At 51.3% G+C, this 12,683-nt stretch overlaps 1 protein-coding gene across 5 annotated transcripts; it reads right to left on the minus strand.

Moving 5' to 3' along the window:
* Positions 1 to 3,459: 3,459 nt before the first annotated feature.
* Positions 3,460 to 12,457, minus strand: C1QTNF6 (C1q and TNF related 6). 5 transcript variants are annotated; one of them, XM_075076593.1, is made up of 3 exons: positions 12,274 to 12,457; positions 8,141 to 8,378; positions 3,460 to 6,535 (listed from the first exon to the last, which is right to left on the minus strand). In XM_075076593.1, exons 2-3 carry the CDS (start codon positions 8,370 to 8,372, stop codon positions 5,988 to 5,990), a joined length of 780 nt encoding a protein of 259 aa, XP_074932694.1. In that variant the 5' UTR covers positions 8,373 to 8,378; positions 12,274 to 12,457; the 3' UTR covers positions 3,460 to 5,987. The 5 variants fall into 5 exon arrangements, with proteins under 5 accessions (XP_074932694.1, XP_074932686.1, XP_074932717.1 ...); XM_075076585.1 differs by lacking the exon at positions 12,274 to 12,457 and adding an exon at positions 9,988 to 10,023; XM_075076616.1 differs by lacking the exon at positions 12,274 to 12,457 and adding an exon at positions 9,248 to 9,373.
* Positions 12,458 to 12,683: the final 226 nt, after the last annotated feature.

Consider the following 12,683-nt stretch of genomic DNA (forward strand, 5'->3'; position numbering starts at 1 on the left):
AAAAGTGCCTGACAGGCAAGCAGGAGAATGCAGTGAGCCTCAGGCACCCCATGGAAGATGTTTGCCCAAGTCTTGCACTAGGACATTGTTATGTCAGACATCTAGAGAGTGGTCAGGACTTCGGAGCACGGGACCAGAACAGTGAAAATGATGCCTGCAAGATGGGTATCAGTTAGACAGAAGACCTGTTGTCCTCCTTCCTCTCCCTGGGCATTTCCTTCCCCTGGTTACTTTGAAGCATTGCAACTGCCCTCAGTAGCAACCAGTAAGGCTTGGACATATCTCCCACCTCAGAGGTGCACTGCAGTTTCTGTTGCATGGGCTCCCTGGAAGTTGACGCACCACAGCAGCTTTGAGGTTGATGCAGGTCAGCCTTGCTTCTCAAAGGGATAGATGCAAGTACGTTAAAGTGAATCAAGAAACAACCCAGCCACCCACCTTCAACTCACCCAAGGCTGGATTCCCAGCCTCCCCGGGTGGATGGGGAGCCCCCTACTCCTTAGCTTCTCCAATGCAAGAGCTCTCCATCCTGCTCCCTCCTATTTTAGTCATTGCAAACAGAGCCTGGGAAAGGTGTGAGATTTTGCAATAATTCCGTGGTCATTTGTGAGTTAAGTGACAAACTCAAGAGATAGGACTGGTCTGTGGGTTGAGAAACTGTCAGAAGCCTTTGATTTGAACCTTCTGCCCTGGCACTCACTGTGGTATAACTGCGGGGAGAGAGGTCACAGGCGGCTTGTGGAAGAAGGAGGGCGGCATGTCATGAGGTGAGGGAGTTGTGCTTGTACTGAAGAGGCCTGGAGCCTCAGCCCCCCTCTACACACCTCCTGATAGCATCTTCGGAGCGAGCCAGGCTTGCAAAGGGCAACAGTTTCCGTTGGCAGGGAGGTGAGAGATGTCCATATGGGGCTGATATGTCTGTGTGCATACATGCGTGGGTGTCATAGCAGAGTGTGGCACCAAGCTGACCTCTGAAGCTCAGCATGGCTCAGAAAATGCCCATTTTGCCACTGTGGAAAATGGCACAGGGACCCACTGTGGTCAGAAGAGAGCCATGCCATGCAAGGCAGTGGAACAATGGCCCTCGGCAATGCAGCTGTGCCCCATTTCTCACATAGCTATGGGCCCTTTGGGCCCAACAGCAGCTCCCAGCCAGCAGTGGGGAAGGGAAGGTGAGAAATAGAGGATCTGGGGCAGGTTTGACCCATTGATGGCATCCAGCTGCAATGCACAGGATGGAGGGAGGCAGGGGATCTGCTGGCATCTGTTGGGTCCACCCTTGACAAAGTCTCTGGGGAGATGCAGAGCCAGGTCCTGCCATGCTGCACCCCTGCCCTCCCTAGCACTTGGGTGCAGGCATGTGCACCTGTGTCTGAGTGCCTGCAGCAAGGTCAAAGGTCCCTTTTTATACCCCTTTTCTTACCCTGCTTCTCTCTTCCCCTTTCCTACAGCTATCACAGGGCAAGGAGCTATCACAGGGCCTTCAGCTTCTCCTGAGCTGACCGCGACACACATTTCCTTCCCCAAAGACAGCACCATATCCTGCTTTTTATCTCCTCTCCCACTCCTCCCCTCCCTGCCTTTCATACCTGCAGAACCACAAACCTGCAGGAAGCCAGTTTAAAGGGCCAAGCCCTTGGCACGTACCTTGAACAAGCTTGAGACGTGGCCACAGAGCACTTTGCAGCACAGCTTGGACCTGGCTTTCAGGGGAAAAGAGACGCATGGCCCCAGGTGTAGTGCTGTAGCTGCCCACTCCAGGGGATGCTTCTTGCTTTGCCTAGCAGAGAGGTGCTGGTTGTCACCAACCCTAGGCTCACATACCACAGGGCAGCCCCATTGCATGGAGAAGGACTCAGCCCTTGGGTGAATGAGGTGTCTGGAGGTGTCATGGCCTTCAGGGCATGGCTGCACCCACTGGCAGGGCAGTAGGGCTGGTCCGACCCAGTCTAGCCCTTGTTCCTTCAACAGCATTGCAGGGTACACCTTGCCTTAGCTGAACCTCACCTATGGCAACTGCCCAGGTGGGCATTCACAGTGTGATGGGTGGCATCAGCTACAGACTCCATTTGTCATGCATGCATCTTAGCCCCAAGGCTGAAGAGACTCTTCAGGTGGCACTTTCCTCTCCAAGTGGGCAGGCTGAAGCATTGAATCATAGAAAACTTTTCTAGAAGGTCTGGCTACACATTTCCGCTCCTCCCTCCTCCCTCACTCCTCACCTTAAGTGTGACAAAGACACCTCCAATCTACCAGCATCTCATCTCAAGGGCTGGGAACATGCACAAGAACAACCCCTGCACTTCCTGAGGACACATTTCTATCTCCTTCCTCAGAAGTAAATAAAAAACCCAAACAAAGCTGGGCTCCCAATCTGACAGAGTATCGCATTTACTAGGATATATATAGTCCTAGCTCTGGGCCTGACACAAGACCAAAGAGGCCTGTAAGAATCTGTATGATTATGCTTTCCATCCCTTGCCGATCGAAGTATCTGGTATATGTCAAATCACAGGATAAGGTATGTGAAGATGAATTAAACTCAAAACAGAAGGTGATATATGGGCATGTCCTCTTGTTTTCTTGTTCATTCCTCCACTTCAGCAGGACTTCCCTCTGTCCAAACCCCAAAGATGCTAAAAAACCCCCACTCGTGTCTTTGACCTGCACCGAGACCTTAATAGACCTCCTTAGGACTCTACCCCTCCTAGATCTTCCACTTAAGCCTCCAAGTCTCCACTTCCCCCTCATGACTTCCCATTTTCCTCAACTTTGTGGGCAATCACCATTTGTCTCTCCATCTCCGACCTGAACCTCAAGCCTTTCCCATCACACACAGTTCTTCCAAAAATGTGTGTCCAGTTTAACTCTGGAACTACCACCCATCCCATTGTTAGCAAGCACGTGTCTAGTCAACAGTTTAATGTCCCTCTTACAAATGCACTTCCTGGCTTTTGCCTCTTGGCAGAGAAAAGAGAAACACCACAGACCAAACAGAAAACACATATGCTTACTAAGAACCTCACAGAAGGATGTGCTAAAAATTTCACAAGGTAAAGGGGCAGATCCCCCTTAAGAGAAGTCCACCATTAGCCCAGCCTTCCTCAACAGAATTAGTTAAGGTCTTGAAGCCTAACCCTACAACCCACTGTGTTCTCCAGTTTTTTTGGTAATTTCTGAATAATCATTCCTTGAATTTGCTTAAAGCTTTCCCAGCAGAGAGGAAAGGGTTTGTGATAATTAGAAGTGTCAAAGTAGTAAATACCTGTAAAGTTATTGCTCCACACAAAGGAAACACACAGGAGATCGCAAAGGATTGCCCAGGGAAGTTCCCAACTTTTTTTTTTTTTTGAGTTAGATTTTTCACCTCACTCTTTCAGGTCTGTGTCTTTTCTATTGCACTATTCGGTGATAACCAGACCCATAAGGAATAGGTTGGGAGGGAAAAGCAGATCTAAGTGCAAAACAACCAGGGAAAAAAGTTTAATATCACTGGAAAAAAAAATATATACAAAAGTTCTTGGAGTTTGTTTGGTTTTGTAACATAAAGCACCATTAATTCCACAGTACATTACAACTCAGCCTACTACCCCTTCCAGAAAGCACCCAATACTCCTGAAATCTGATTTAGCACCAAGGGATTGCCATCTTGTTTAGCACCAAGAAGCCTGTTAAACATACCCTTTGGTCCCCCTGCCCTCCTCTCTCGTGTGCATCAGGCACCATCTGGCCATGGGCAGCCAGATGCTCATGGGTAGCCATGAGATCTATCACTGGCATTCAAGCACCAAATAGAAAAGAAGGAAGAAGCAGCTTGTTTCTGGGGATATTCAGTGTTAGAGAAGCTTGCTTCTCTTCCGGGAGACACGGGGACACTCTACACTATAAATAGACAATGTCTGGGTTTGCAGCCTGTTGAGGAAAAGAGGAAGGGATTCGGTCCTGAGCATCACCTCCAGCACACTGCCTCCTCTCTACTGCCTGAAATCCTGCCTCTGATCAATTCCACACGCTTGACCTGCTAAGGGAGGAGAAGCAGCTCAGAGTCTCCTTTAGTTCCCATGATCCCATCATCACATGTTTCCCTGGAAAAATCCAGCTTTGCCTCAGTGAAACCTTGTTTTTACACCCATTGCCTCAGTGTCAGTGATGGGGAGGATCCAGGGCAGAAAGTGCCTGAAACTCATTCCAGTTTGTACAGCTTCCTTAGAAAAGCAGGGAGGGTAAGTAAACAGGGCAAGTGAGAAAATGTCCTGCAATTCTCTCAAGTTCATTTTTAATATTTACCCTGGGTCCCTGTACCTTTGCCATCCCAGGCTGAGTGTACCAGACCTAGTCCTGTATAATGATGCATATCTCCCATGGGAGAGCTCTGGTAGTGCCAGGTGCTATAAGCAGAGACCGTGGCTAACCATGAGACTGCAGAAGCTAGGTAAGTCAGAAGACTTCATTATCAGTGATGGGAGGAGGAGAAATACAGTTTCTCCTGCTTGTCCTGTCCTGAGACTCAAAAAGGAGACAACTCTGTTTATGGGAGCATTACAACATATCCCAAAGTGTTGAGTCAGTCTCACCCGCTGCCCCCAGGACTGTAGCAATCTCAGAGGAATGTGAGTGAGAGCAGTGTGAGACCAGTAAAAATGGTACTAGAAAAACCTTACTGCTGGCATTCCTTTCCCGCTGCAACATCTCCAACCTGACAAGAAGAGTAAGGGTTTGTTATAGCCACGTTTTTCTCAGTTGCTCTGATGAGATTGCCAGAAAAGGATACAGAGCATGTGGCAGGGAAGTTTTTAACCCTGGGGCAAGGTCCTATAGTCTCACCTCTATCTCTTTTCCATCACAGAGGCAAAGAAGTGCCAACCTGCTCAGGTTTGGAACTGATTTAACTGCAATTGTCCTTACAGCCTCCAGCTCAGGTCCTGAAGCAGCGGTCCCTCAATACTAATGTGGGAGAACCACCTTCAGGAGGACAATGTAATGGCATGCAGGAACCACGGCCTGACTCTCCCTTCACATCAGCAAGTGTTAGGGATGACTGCTGATACCAATGGAAGGGCACGGGTGCACCTCTGCCAAAGAAGAGAGCAGATACAGGTTCACTGTCTGGACTAGATTCCCACAGCTGGGGAACCAAGACTGAGTGCATCCCAGGGGAGGTTTGGGAGGCAGGTTTGGTAGGGTTGTGTCTCTCTCTCGTCCTGTACTTATGAACCCTAGTGGGAATAGAGTGGTGGGCTGTACTGATTCAATGGCAGATGCCTCTGAAGGGTCTGGCCCTTCATCTCTTTGAAGAGCTAAAGCTAGAACAGAGGAGGACAATCCCACCGGGCCTAGATTGTATAGCCAGCCTAGACTCTGTGACTCAGAAGGGTGTCTAAGGAAAGCCAATGGCTTACTTGAGAAGGCTAACAGTCCCTTTTTTAGAAAGGCAGTATTGTCTCTCATCACTCCTACATCTTCCTTGTGCTATAGAAAGCCATCAGACCCCAGTCTGTGCTCCAGAGTACAGGTGTAAGAGGTGACATTAAGGCCATGTTGCAGGCTGCAAAACCGGCATGTCTAGTTGGGACAGAGGAGCCAGGATGCACCTGGGCAGTGGGGACTTCCTAGCCCTTTCTACAGGAGTCCTTTGTGTATGAAGCCCCAAGGAGGGACACATCCCCAGGAGCAGCACTTTAGGTTCCCTCCTGCTCTAGGACCCTAAATGCCAGACACAGTTAGCTGGCAGATTTAGAAGAAGCCAATAACCTAAGTTGGGGTCACAAGGTGAGGGGCGAGAGATGGCAGTGTCACACTGTAAGTGGACAGATAAAGGCCTGGGTACAAGAGAGCGTGAGGTGGGAGCCAGTGTGGCAAGTTTCACACTCAGTGCCTGAGACTTGACAGGCCCATTTCCAAGTGATTTGCAGTGGTTGCGGGCAGTAAAAAGAGAGACAGAGGGAGAAGGAAAATGCCAAAGAGGCCCCTGGGAGGAGGAGAGGCAGTTAGTCAAGGCTGGGCTTGACCAGGTACCCACTGAACGTGATGTACACATCAACATCATCACTGTAAATGGCATTCTCCCGCTCCCGCTTGTAAAGCCTCACCCAGATCTCATCATTTTCCTGAAGCTCTAGCATGAGGCTCTGGCTCTGCATGATGCTGCGGTCGCTGGGTTGAGCATACAAGATGACTGCCTCTTCTTCGTTGTGCATGATGTGCATGTAAGTCTCCTTGAAGTTCCAGGTGTGGACATTGAGGCTGAAATAGTAAAGTCCACCTACATAGCAGTAGAATTTGCCATTGAACATGTCGAAGTGGCTGTAGAGGTTGACGAAGACAGTGTCGAAGATCAAGACCTGGAAGCCCTCGCTGCTGTGCAGTGCTTTCTTGCGACCGACGGAGAACGCAGCATACTGATGCTTGCAGGGGTCTCCTGCTGTACCCATCTGTCCTTTGCTGCCTTTCTGGCCCTGGGCACCCCGCTCGCCTCGTGGTCCTTCTTTGCCCCATTTCCCTGGCATCCCAGGCTCTCCCCGGTCTCCTTTCTCTCCTACAAGAGGAAACAGAGGACACAACTCCTATGTGATACTAGAGGGAGAGGTGGAAGTGGCAGTGAGAAAGCCTAATGAGGAGGCAGAGGATTACTCAAGAATGAGGAAATGTCAGAAGAAGGAATGCTCCTGAGGCTTACAATATCATTGTGCTTCATGGGAAAGGAGCTAGCAGAGCTCTGGGTGCAACTGAGGTCTCTTATTTTATGAACCCCCTGTTCACCACATGATACGGCCCTGCCGGAGGCACTAGGACCTGTCCTTGGGGAACTTCAGCATGAGAGGGAGTCCAGCAGTGGAAAGTACCACTAGGGCTCTTTAATTCTTCTTCCTCCTCCACATTCCTTTATCTCCACCACACCCCCTGCCCTACACAATTTATGACCTTATTATCCCCATAGTGTGCACACTGTTCTGGCTGTACGCTGGAGAAGGAGAAGTGCTAAAGCCTGTGGGAAAATATGACTAGAGAGGGACAATGAGGTGGGTCAGAGGGAAAAGATCCAAACTGGACTTGGTGGATGATGCAGTGCAAGTTAGAGGGCTGGTACTTTGACAATACTGGCATCCTTTTGGGCACCCTGTATAATTAATACTGCAGTTCTACCCAGCGGCTTGTGTGTTGCTTGTTATACACCCGGGCAGGCATCAATACAGAGAGAGAGCAGCACCAGAACGTGCTTCGTATATAGAAAGAAGTGATGGGGGTCAGAGCAGCTTCCAGCACAAGTCACAGCATCCCATATTTGTGCCTTGTTCTTCTCCTGCTCTCCATCCCCTGCATGGTATCGCAGGTCCCCCTGCAACACCCCACTCTCGTCCAGGCCTTTGTCTGCCCTAGACACACTTCTGAGTTTTGGCAGACTGCAGCTATTTCCAGATTGGGCAGGGAAGGGAAAACATCTGCCCAGCTAGCCCAGAGAACCACAGAGGAACAATAAGTGAGTGGAGCAGGATCCAACTGGGAACAGGCTTTTGCCCGCAGCAAAGGCTAAAAGGGGAGCCATGAAGGGAGGAGCTGATCTAAAATAGGGAGCCTTTTCCTGTTAGCCAAGGCAGCCACAGCAGGGTGGAACAAGCTGGGGGTCACTGCCAGTTAGCCTGGAGGTGCTTGCAAATAGCCGCTGCCTCCCCTTGCCCTCTTCCCACTCCAAAATGCTGGTGACCTATGGAGCTGGAGAAGGTTTCCCCACAGCCCTCCCGGGTGCCAATGCCCACCCTCCAAACCTGCTTATTTTGCAGCTGGATAGAGACTGCTCGTTCCCTCAGGCACTACAGGAGTCTGGAAGTCTAAGGCAAGTAAGGTGTCCTTGCAGGCTGGCAAGAGGCTGCCACTGCCACTGCTCTGCTAGCAGAGAGGAAGAGCTGGTAGCAGGCAGCATCTTGAGACACAGAGGTCACAGCACAGATATGCAACTGACTTCCCATCCCCCAGGCTACTCTTGATCACAGCACAAAATATCTAAACCCTGGACACAGTGTGTGTGGGCACATACCCTTCAGGATGGCATCTGGCAGTCTGTTAGCATAACTAGCATGCCAGCAACCCAGCTGTCACCTCCACCACAGTGCCTTGGCATCCTGAGGCCAAAATGGGCACTTACCCTTCAGTATGGTGATGTTGATATAGGGACGGACCTCCAGCATTGGGTAGGGCAAGTGGTGGTGGCTGGGAGGGAGAGGTGGGGCATCTGTGGAAGAGTCCAGTGGGTCACAACAGCGCTTGCAAGCACCAGGCGCTGGTTCTGTGAGGTTGGGTTCATCAGTGGGTGCCCCAAGCACAACAAGAGGGAGAAGAAGGAAGGCCAGGGGTGCACGCAGGTAAATTATGTCCATGGTGACCTGGGAAGATATGAGGAAGCACCAGAGTGAGGTATAAGAAGGGGAGGTCATGGGCGACAGAGCAGAGATAACCACAAAACATCTTTTGTGGCTGGAGCCAGGGTGGGACAAAATGGCATTGTCCTCTGGAGGGAGTTTACATGCTTGAAGTCTCTGGAGGTTCAAGGCTGCAATCTGAGTAGCAACCACATGGCCTGAGAGGATGCCCCACGCCCTTCTGCCCAGTCTACTGGAGACCAGGTGCTAATCCTGGAAGAAGGCTTGACACTCACTAGGCAAACCACTGGAGCCACTAGAAGATTCAGTCCCAGGCTGGGACAGAGCAGGGAGACATGGCAAACCACTCAGCCCCTTTAGCAAAAGCATGCTCTGGAAGGCTGCTGAATTTGTGGGGAGGGCTGTAAAAAAGCTTCTCCAGTCCTCCAGTCACTAGGTATCAACTCTTTAAGGGACTCTAACCCAAAAACCCCCCTGTCACAGCTGGAGTCTGACCCACATCTCTCTGCAGAGAGACCCCTTCTCCTGTGGGCTGGGAACTTTAGTCCCCTCCTTCCCCCCACCAAATCCCAACCCTCTCTGTGCCTCAACCCCCTCCCACTAATGCTCAGTTGTGTTCTCCGCCAAACCTCAGCACCTTCCCAAAGGGATGCTGGGCTCCTCTGAGAGCAGAGGGCAGTGCCAGGCCTTTGCAGACAGACCAGAGGGGAGCTGCTCCGCTGCACAGGGTGAAGGAAGCAAAGCTCAGAGCAGGCAGCCTGCAGAGAAGAATGCTTACGAAAGACAGACACGCAAACAAGCTGAGAAAGCCCCTCTGACAGCTTGTGTCCCCCTTCCCTCTGCCTGTACCCCAGCGCAGTGTGGCAGCTCACCCCAGAGGCTGAGGGCTCCCCTCTGTGCTTCCCAGCCCCTGCTCGTGGGCTCCCCTCCGCCTGCAAAGCCAGCCCCCAGGCCCATGGCTTTAAGAAAGCTGGCTCTTGGCACAGGCACTGCTGAGTGCTGACTGGGTGTGCAAGCTGGGCTTGGACCTGCTCCCTCCCCTCTCCTCTCCCTCCCTTTCCCTCCCTGGCTTTGGGCGCTCTCTGTTGCAAACGGCCTGTGTTTCAGTGCCTTTAACTCTTTCCTAGGTAGTGCCTTTTCCTTACATATATATTTTTTTTTCTCTGCCTTTTCATTTCCAGACAACCTAGCCCTGGTCAGCAAAATACAGGCAGCATAGATTTCACCCTGTGCAAAGGACGGGTAGGCAGCAGGTCGATGTCCCACCCTGAGCATCTCAGGATGGGTAAGGTGGGGTGCTTTGGTGCCAGAGACAGACTTTCATTTAGGTGGGATGGTGCAGGACTCTGCCCTCACTCCCTTGCATTAGTCCCTTGTCCCATGCATTCACCCTTAACCCAGCTGGCCCGGCTCTCTCCCCAGCTGTGCTGATCCTACTCTTAGTCCCCAAACTTTTTCATTTTCCATTCTCCTCTGCATTGTTTCTTCTGCACATCACTGCAGCCTCTCACCCCAGGCATGACATCTCTAGCAGGCTCATCTGCCAACTGGAGGAAGCATCAGGTTTTATTCCCTCTCTGGTCATCCCTTCTCCCTGGGCAGAGCCCCAAACCTTGCACTCGGCGTGTGTCATCCCCCGGTCACGTCCTCTGGTCAGGTCCCAGGCTGACCATTTCTCACAGGAGGGGTGTGCCTGGCCTGAAGCACAGCCCGGCTGCAAGGAGCTGCCTGCCAGCAAAGCTGAGGATCTGGAGCAAACCCTGGCCATGATCTTTGCCCCCAGCTTGGCATCAAGCTGATGTGCTTGTGCTGTTGGGGTGAGTACTACGTGGCTGAATCAGAACCTAGGAATGAGGGCATTTTGGGGGGGAAGAGTGCAGGGACACACAGAGGAGACTTTATTTACACTGCAGAATCAGTTGGGAAGCGGATTTTGGGGGCCTTTACCCTGCAGCAAACCAGATTTGGGAACTTATAGCCGGTGGGGGTGCACATATGTATCTTTGGGAGGCTGAAGGAAGGAAGGGCAATAGCTCTTTTCAGCAGGGGCCAAAAGTGCCAAGTCAGCACTGTGCCTCTTGCAATTTCTGAGAGATGCTGGAGAAGGCTCCAAGGTTTCTGAGGGGGAAAGGGTTTTGTGCATGTCTACGTGTGCTTGGACTTTTTTTTTTTTGTTTTGTTTTCCTTCTCCCATTTGTTTGGTTTGGGAATGGGAGGCCCCATTTCCCAGAGAGTGGCTGGCGTTTGGCAGGACCCCAGCGCCACTGGAGAAGCAAGCGGAAAACGCTGGGAAAATATGTGCTGCAAGCTGGGGGGAAGGGAGGAAGGGGGGCTGGGAGGTCTGGAGATATTCTCAGGCTGCCTGTCAGCCTGGAGCTCAATGAACATGGAGCTAACATGCCTCTCAGCCGGGGACAGAAGAGGACCAAGAAATTCGCTGCTGTGCCCATGAGTTACTAGCCAGGCTCCAGCATTGACATGCAATGAGATGTGCTGTGAGTCTCCCACATCTGCCTGTGCCTCAGTTTCCTTTTTTGGAAAATGAGAGGGGGAAGGGTTAGGGCAACACTTCTTGCTAATGGAGCCTTGCCAGCTGATAGAAGTGGGTTTTTGTGATCAATTGTGTTGTCTACTCCTGCCTGCTGCTGGTGGGGATTTCAACAGCTGACAGTACTAATGTTGAAAGCCAATAAATTTTCTGGGGTGCCTGAAAACTCAAAGGCTGACAGTGAAGGCAAAGTTCCTCTCTGTCCCTTCAAAGCTATTGCAGTAGCTCACTCCCTCAGGTTTTCCTACCTGGCTTATTTCCAAGGATTTCATTACCCCCTTTTGCAACTCTCTGCCTTATGTTTGGCCTCCTCTACCTTTCTAAGGGGAACAGGTAGCAGGGAAAGCCGTTGCCCTTATTTCCATTCTGCCTTTCCATCTGCACTCCATAGTTGCTCACAACCAAGGAAATGTTCTTTGTAGAGGACCTCATCAACTGGGGCCTTTGTCTTTTTCTCATCAGACTCCAAAAACAGCCCACAGTGGGCAGTGAGCAGGACTTTGTATTTAATGTCTTGTCTGAGCTGAGTAGGGACTTACGGGGAGGCAGCAGACAAAGCCTTGCACTCGTGGCATTGCCCAGCTGGGTAGTAGTTTATGCCAGTAAAGACACTTTTGCCAGGGTAATATCACCCAGCTCCCTGAAGGGAACTGTCTGCACCAGCAACATTTTGCCAGGGCAGCCACATTTGCAGGATGTTTTGGCTTGTATGGCCAAGTGCTCAAAGATAGGAGCTTTGAGAATGCTATCCAATAACCCTGTGCCAGCTATGCTTTTAAGTGTAACTCAAGCCTGAAGGCACCTTGTGTGCTCAACAGTCTTCCCTCTCCTTCATTGCACACTCTACCTTGGAGGCAGCCCAAGGAAGCTCTGGCCAGATTGGACTGCAGCAATCCCTGCTCAAAAACAGCTGCTTCATCCTCCTTCATTTCCTCCCTTCTCTTAGACCCCCCCCCGCCCCCCGGGCAAAGTAGGGGGATAAAGCCTGGCTATCCCCAGTGACTGCCTCCATCCTCCTAGCCTTCTCTACCACAGGTACAGAAGGAAGGAAATTACTCTGATGTTTCCTCCCCTTTCCACCCTCCATGCACAGCTCAGCTCCCATTCTGCACATGTGGGCCCCCCTGCCCTGCCACACATACACACACACTCACCCTTCATAGCTCCTCCCTCACCAAAACCTCCAGAGCAAAAGTATCATCTGCACAAAGAGACAGAGAAACAACCCCTTCTCTTCCCCTTCCTGGATGCTGCTTCTCCTCCACCACAGCCACTTTCCCTTTCCCCGCCTCTCTATTCCCACTCTCCAAGAGCATCACAAGCCAAGAGGGGAAACACAGAACCTCTTACCTCTACTCCCCTCCGGAAGGGTCCTGTGCTGTGTTATCTGTATCCTCAGCTGCTCCTAGTTAGCAGCACAGGGAGGGAGGGCTGGCAGGGCACAGCTGACTCCAGCCAGATGCTCGCCAAGTGCTCTTATGTAATTACTGTCTTTTCCATCCTGCCTCTGAGGCCTTTGTGAGTGCCTCTCCCCCTCCTTTGGCCTGTGTATCAGGCTTGGCTCTCGCTCCCTCCCTTCTTCCACCCACCCCACACAGCATCACAATTTGCTCAGCTCAACAGCTGATTCCTTCTGGAAGCAAAGTTCAGGCTTTTGGCTACTGCCGTTGCTACCCTTGGAAAGAGAGCTCACATGTGTTTCAAGATCTGGGAAGTGATGGGCAGCACTGCTCTGCATTCACCTCCTCTCCATCACTGCC

The sequence above is a fragment of the Phalacrocorax aristotelis genome, chromosome 1, assembly GCF_949628215.1.
Source record: "Phalacrocorax aristotelis chromosome 1, bGulAri2.1, whole genome shotgun sequence".
NCBI lineage: Eukaryota > Metazoa > Chordata > Aves > Suliformes > Phalacrocoracidae > Phalacrocorax > Phalacrocorax aristotelis.

Bases quoted from the DNA above. Each gene is read 5' to 3' on its own strand.
- C1QTNF6 (XM_075076585.1), bottom strand. From the start codon at position 10,008: ATGACACACGCCGAGTGCAAG. The intron at 8,379-9,987 runs GTTTGGGGCTCT...ATATCTTCCCAG, and splicing joins TGACACACGCCGAGTGCAAG to GTCACCATGGACATAATTTA. The intron at 6,536-8,140 runs GTAAGTGCCCAT...TTCCTCTTGTAG, and splicing joins CAACATCACCATACTGAAGG to GAGAGAAAGGAGACCGGGGA.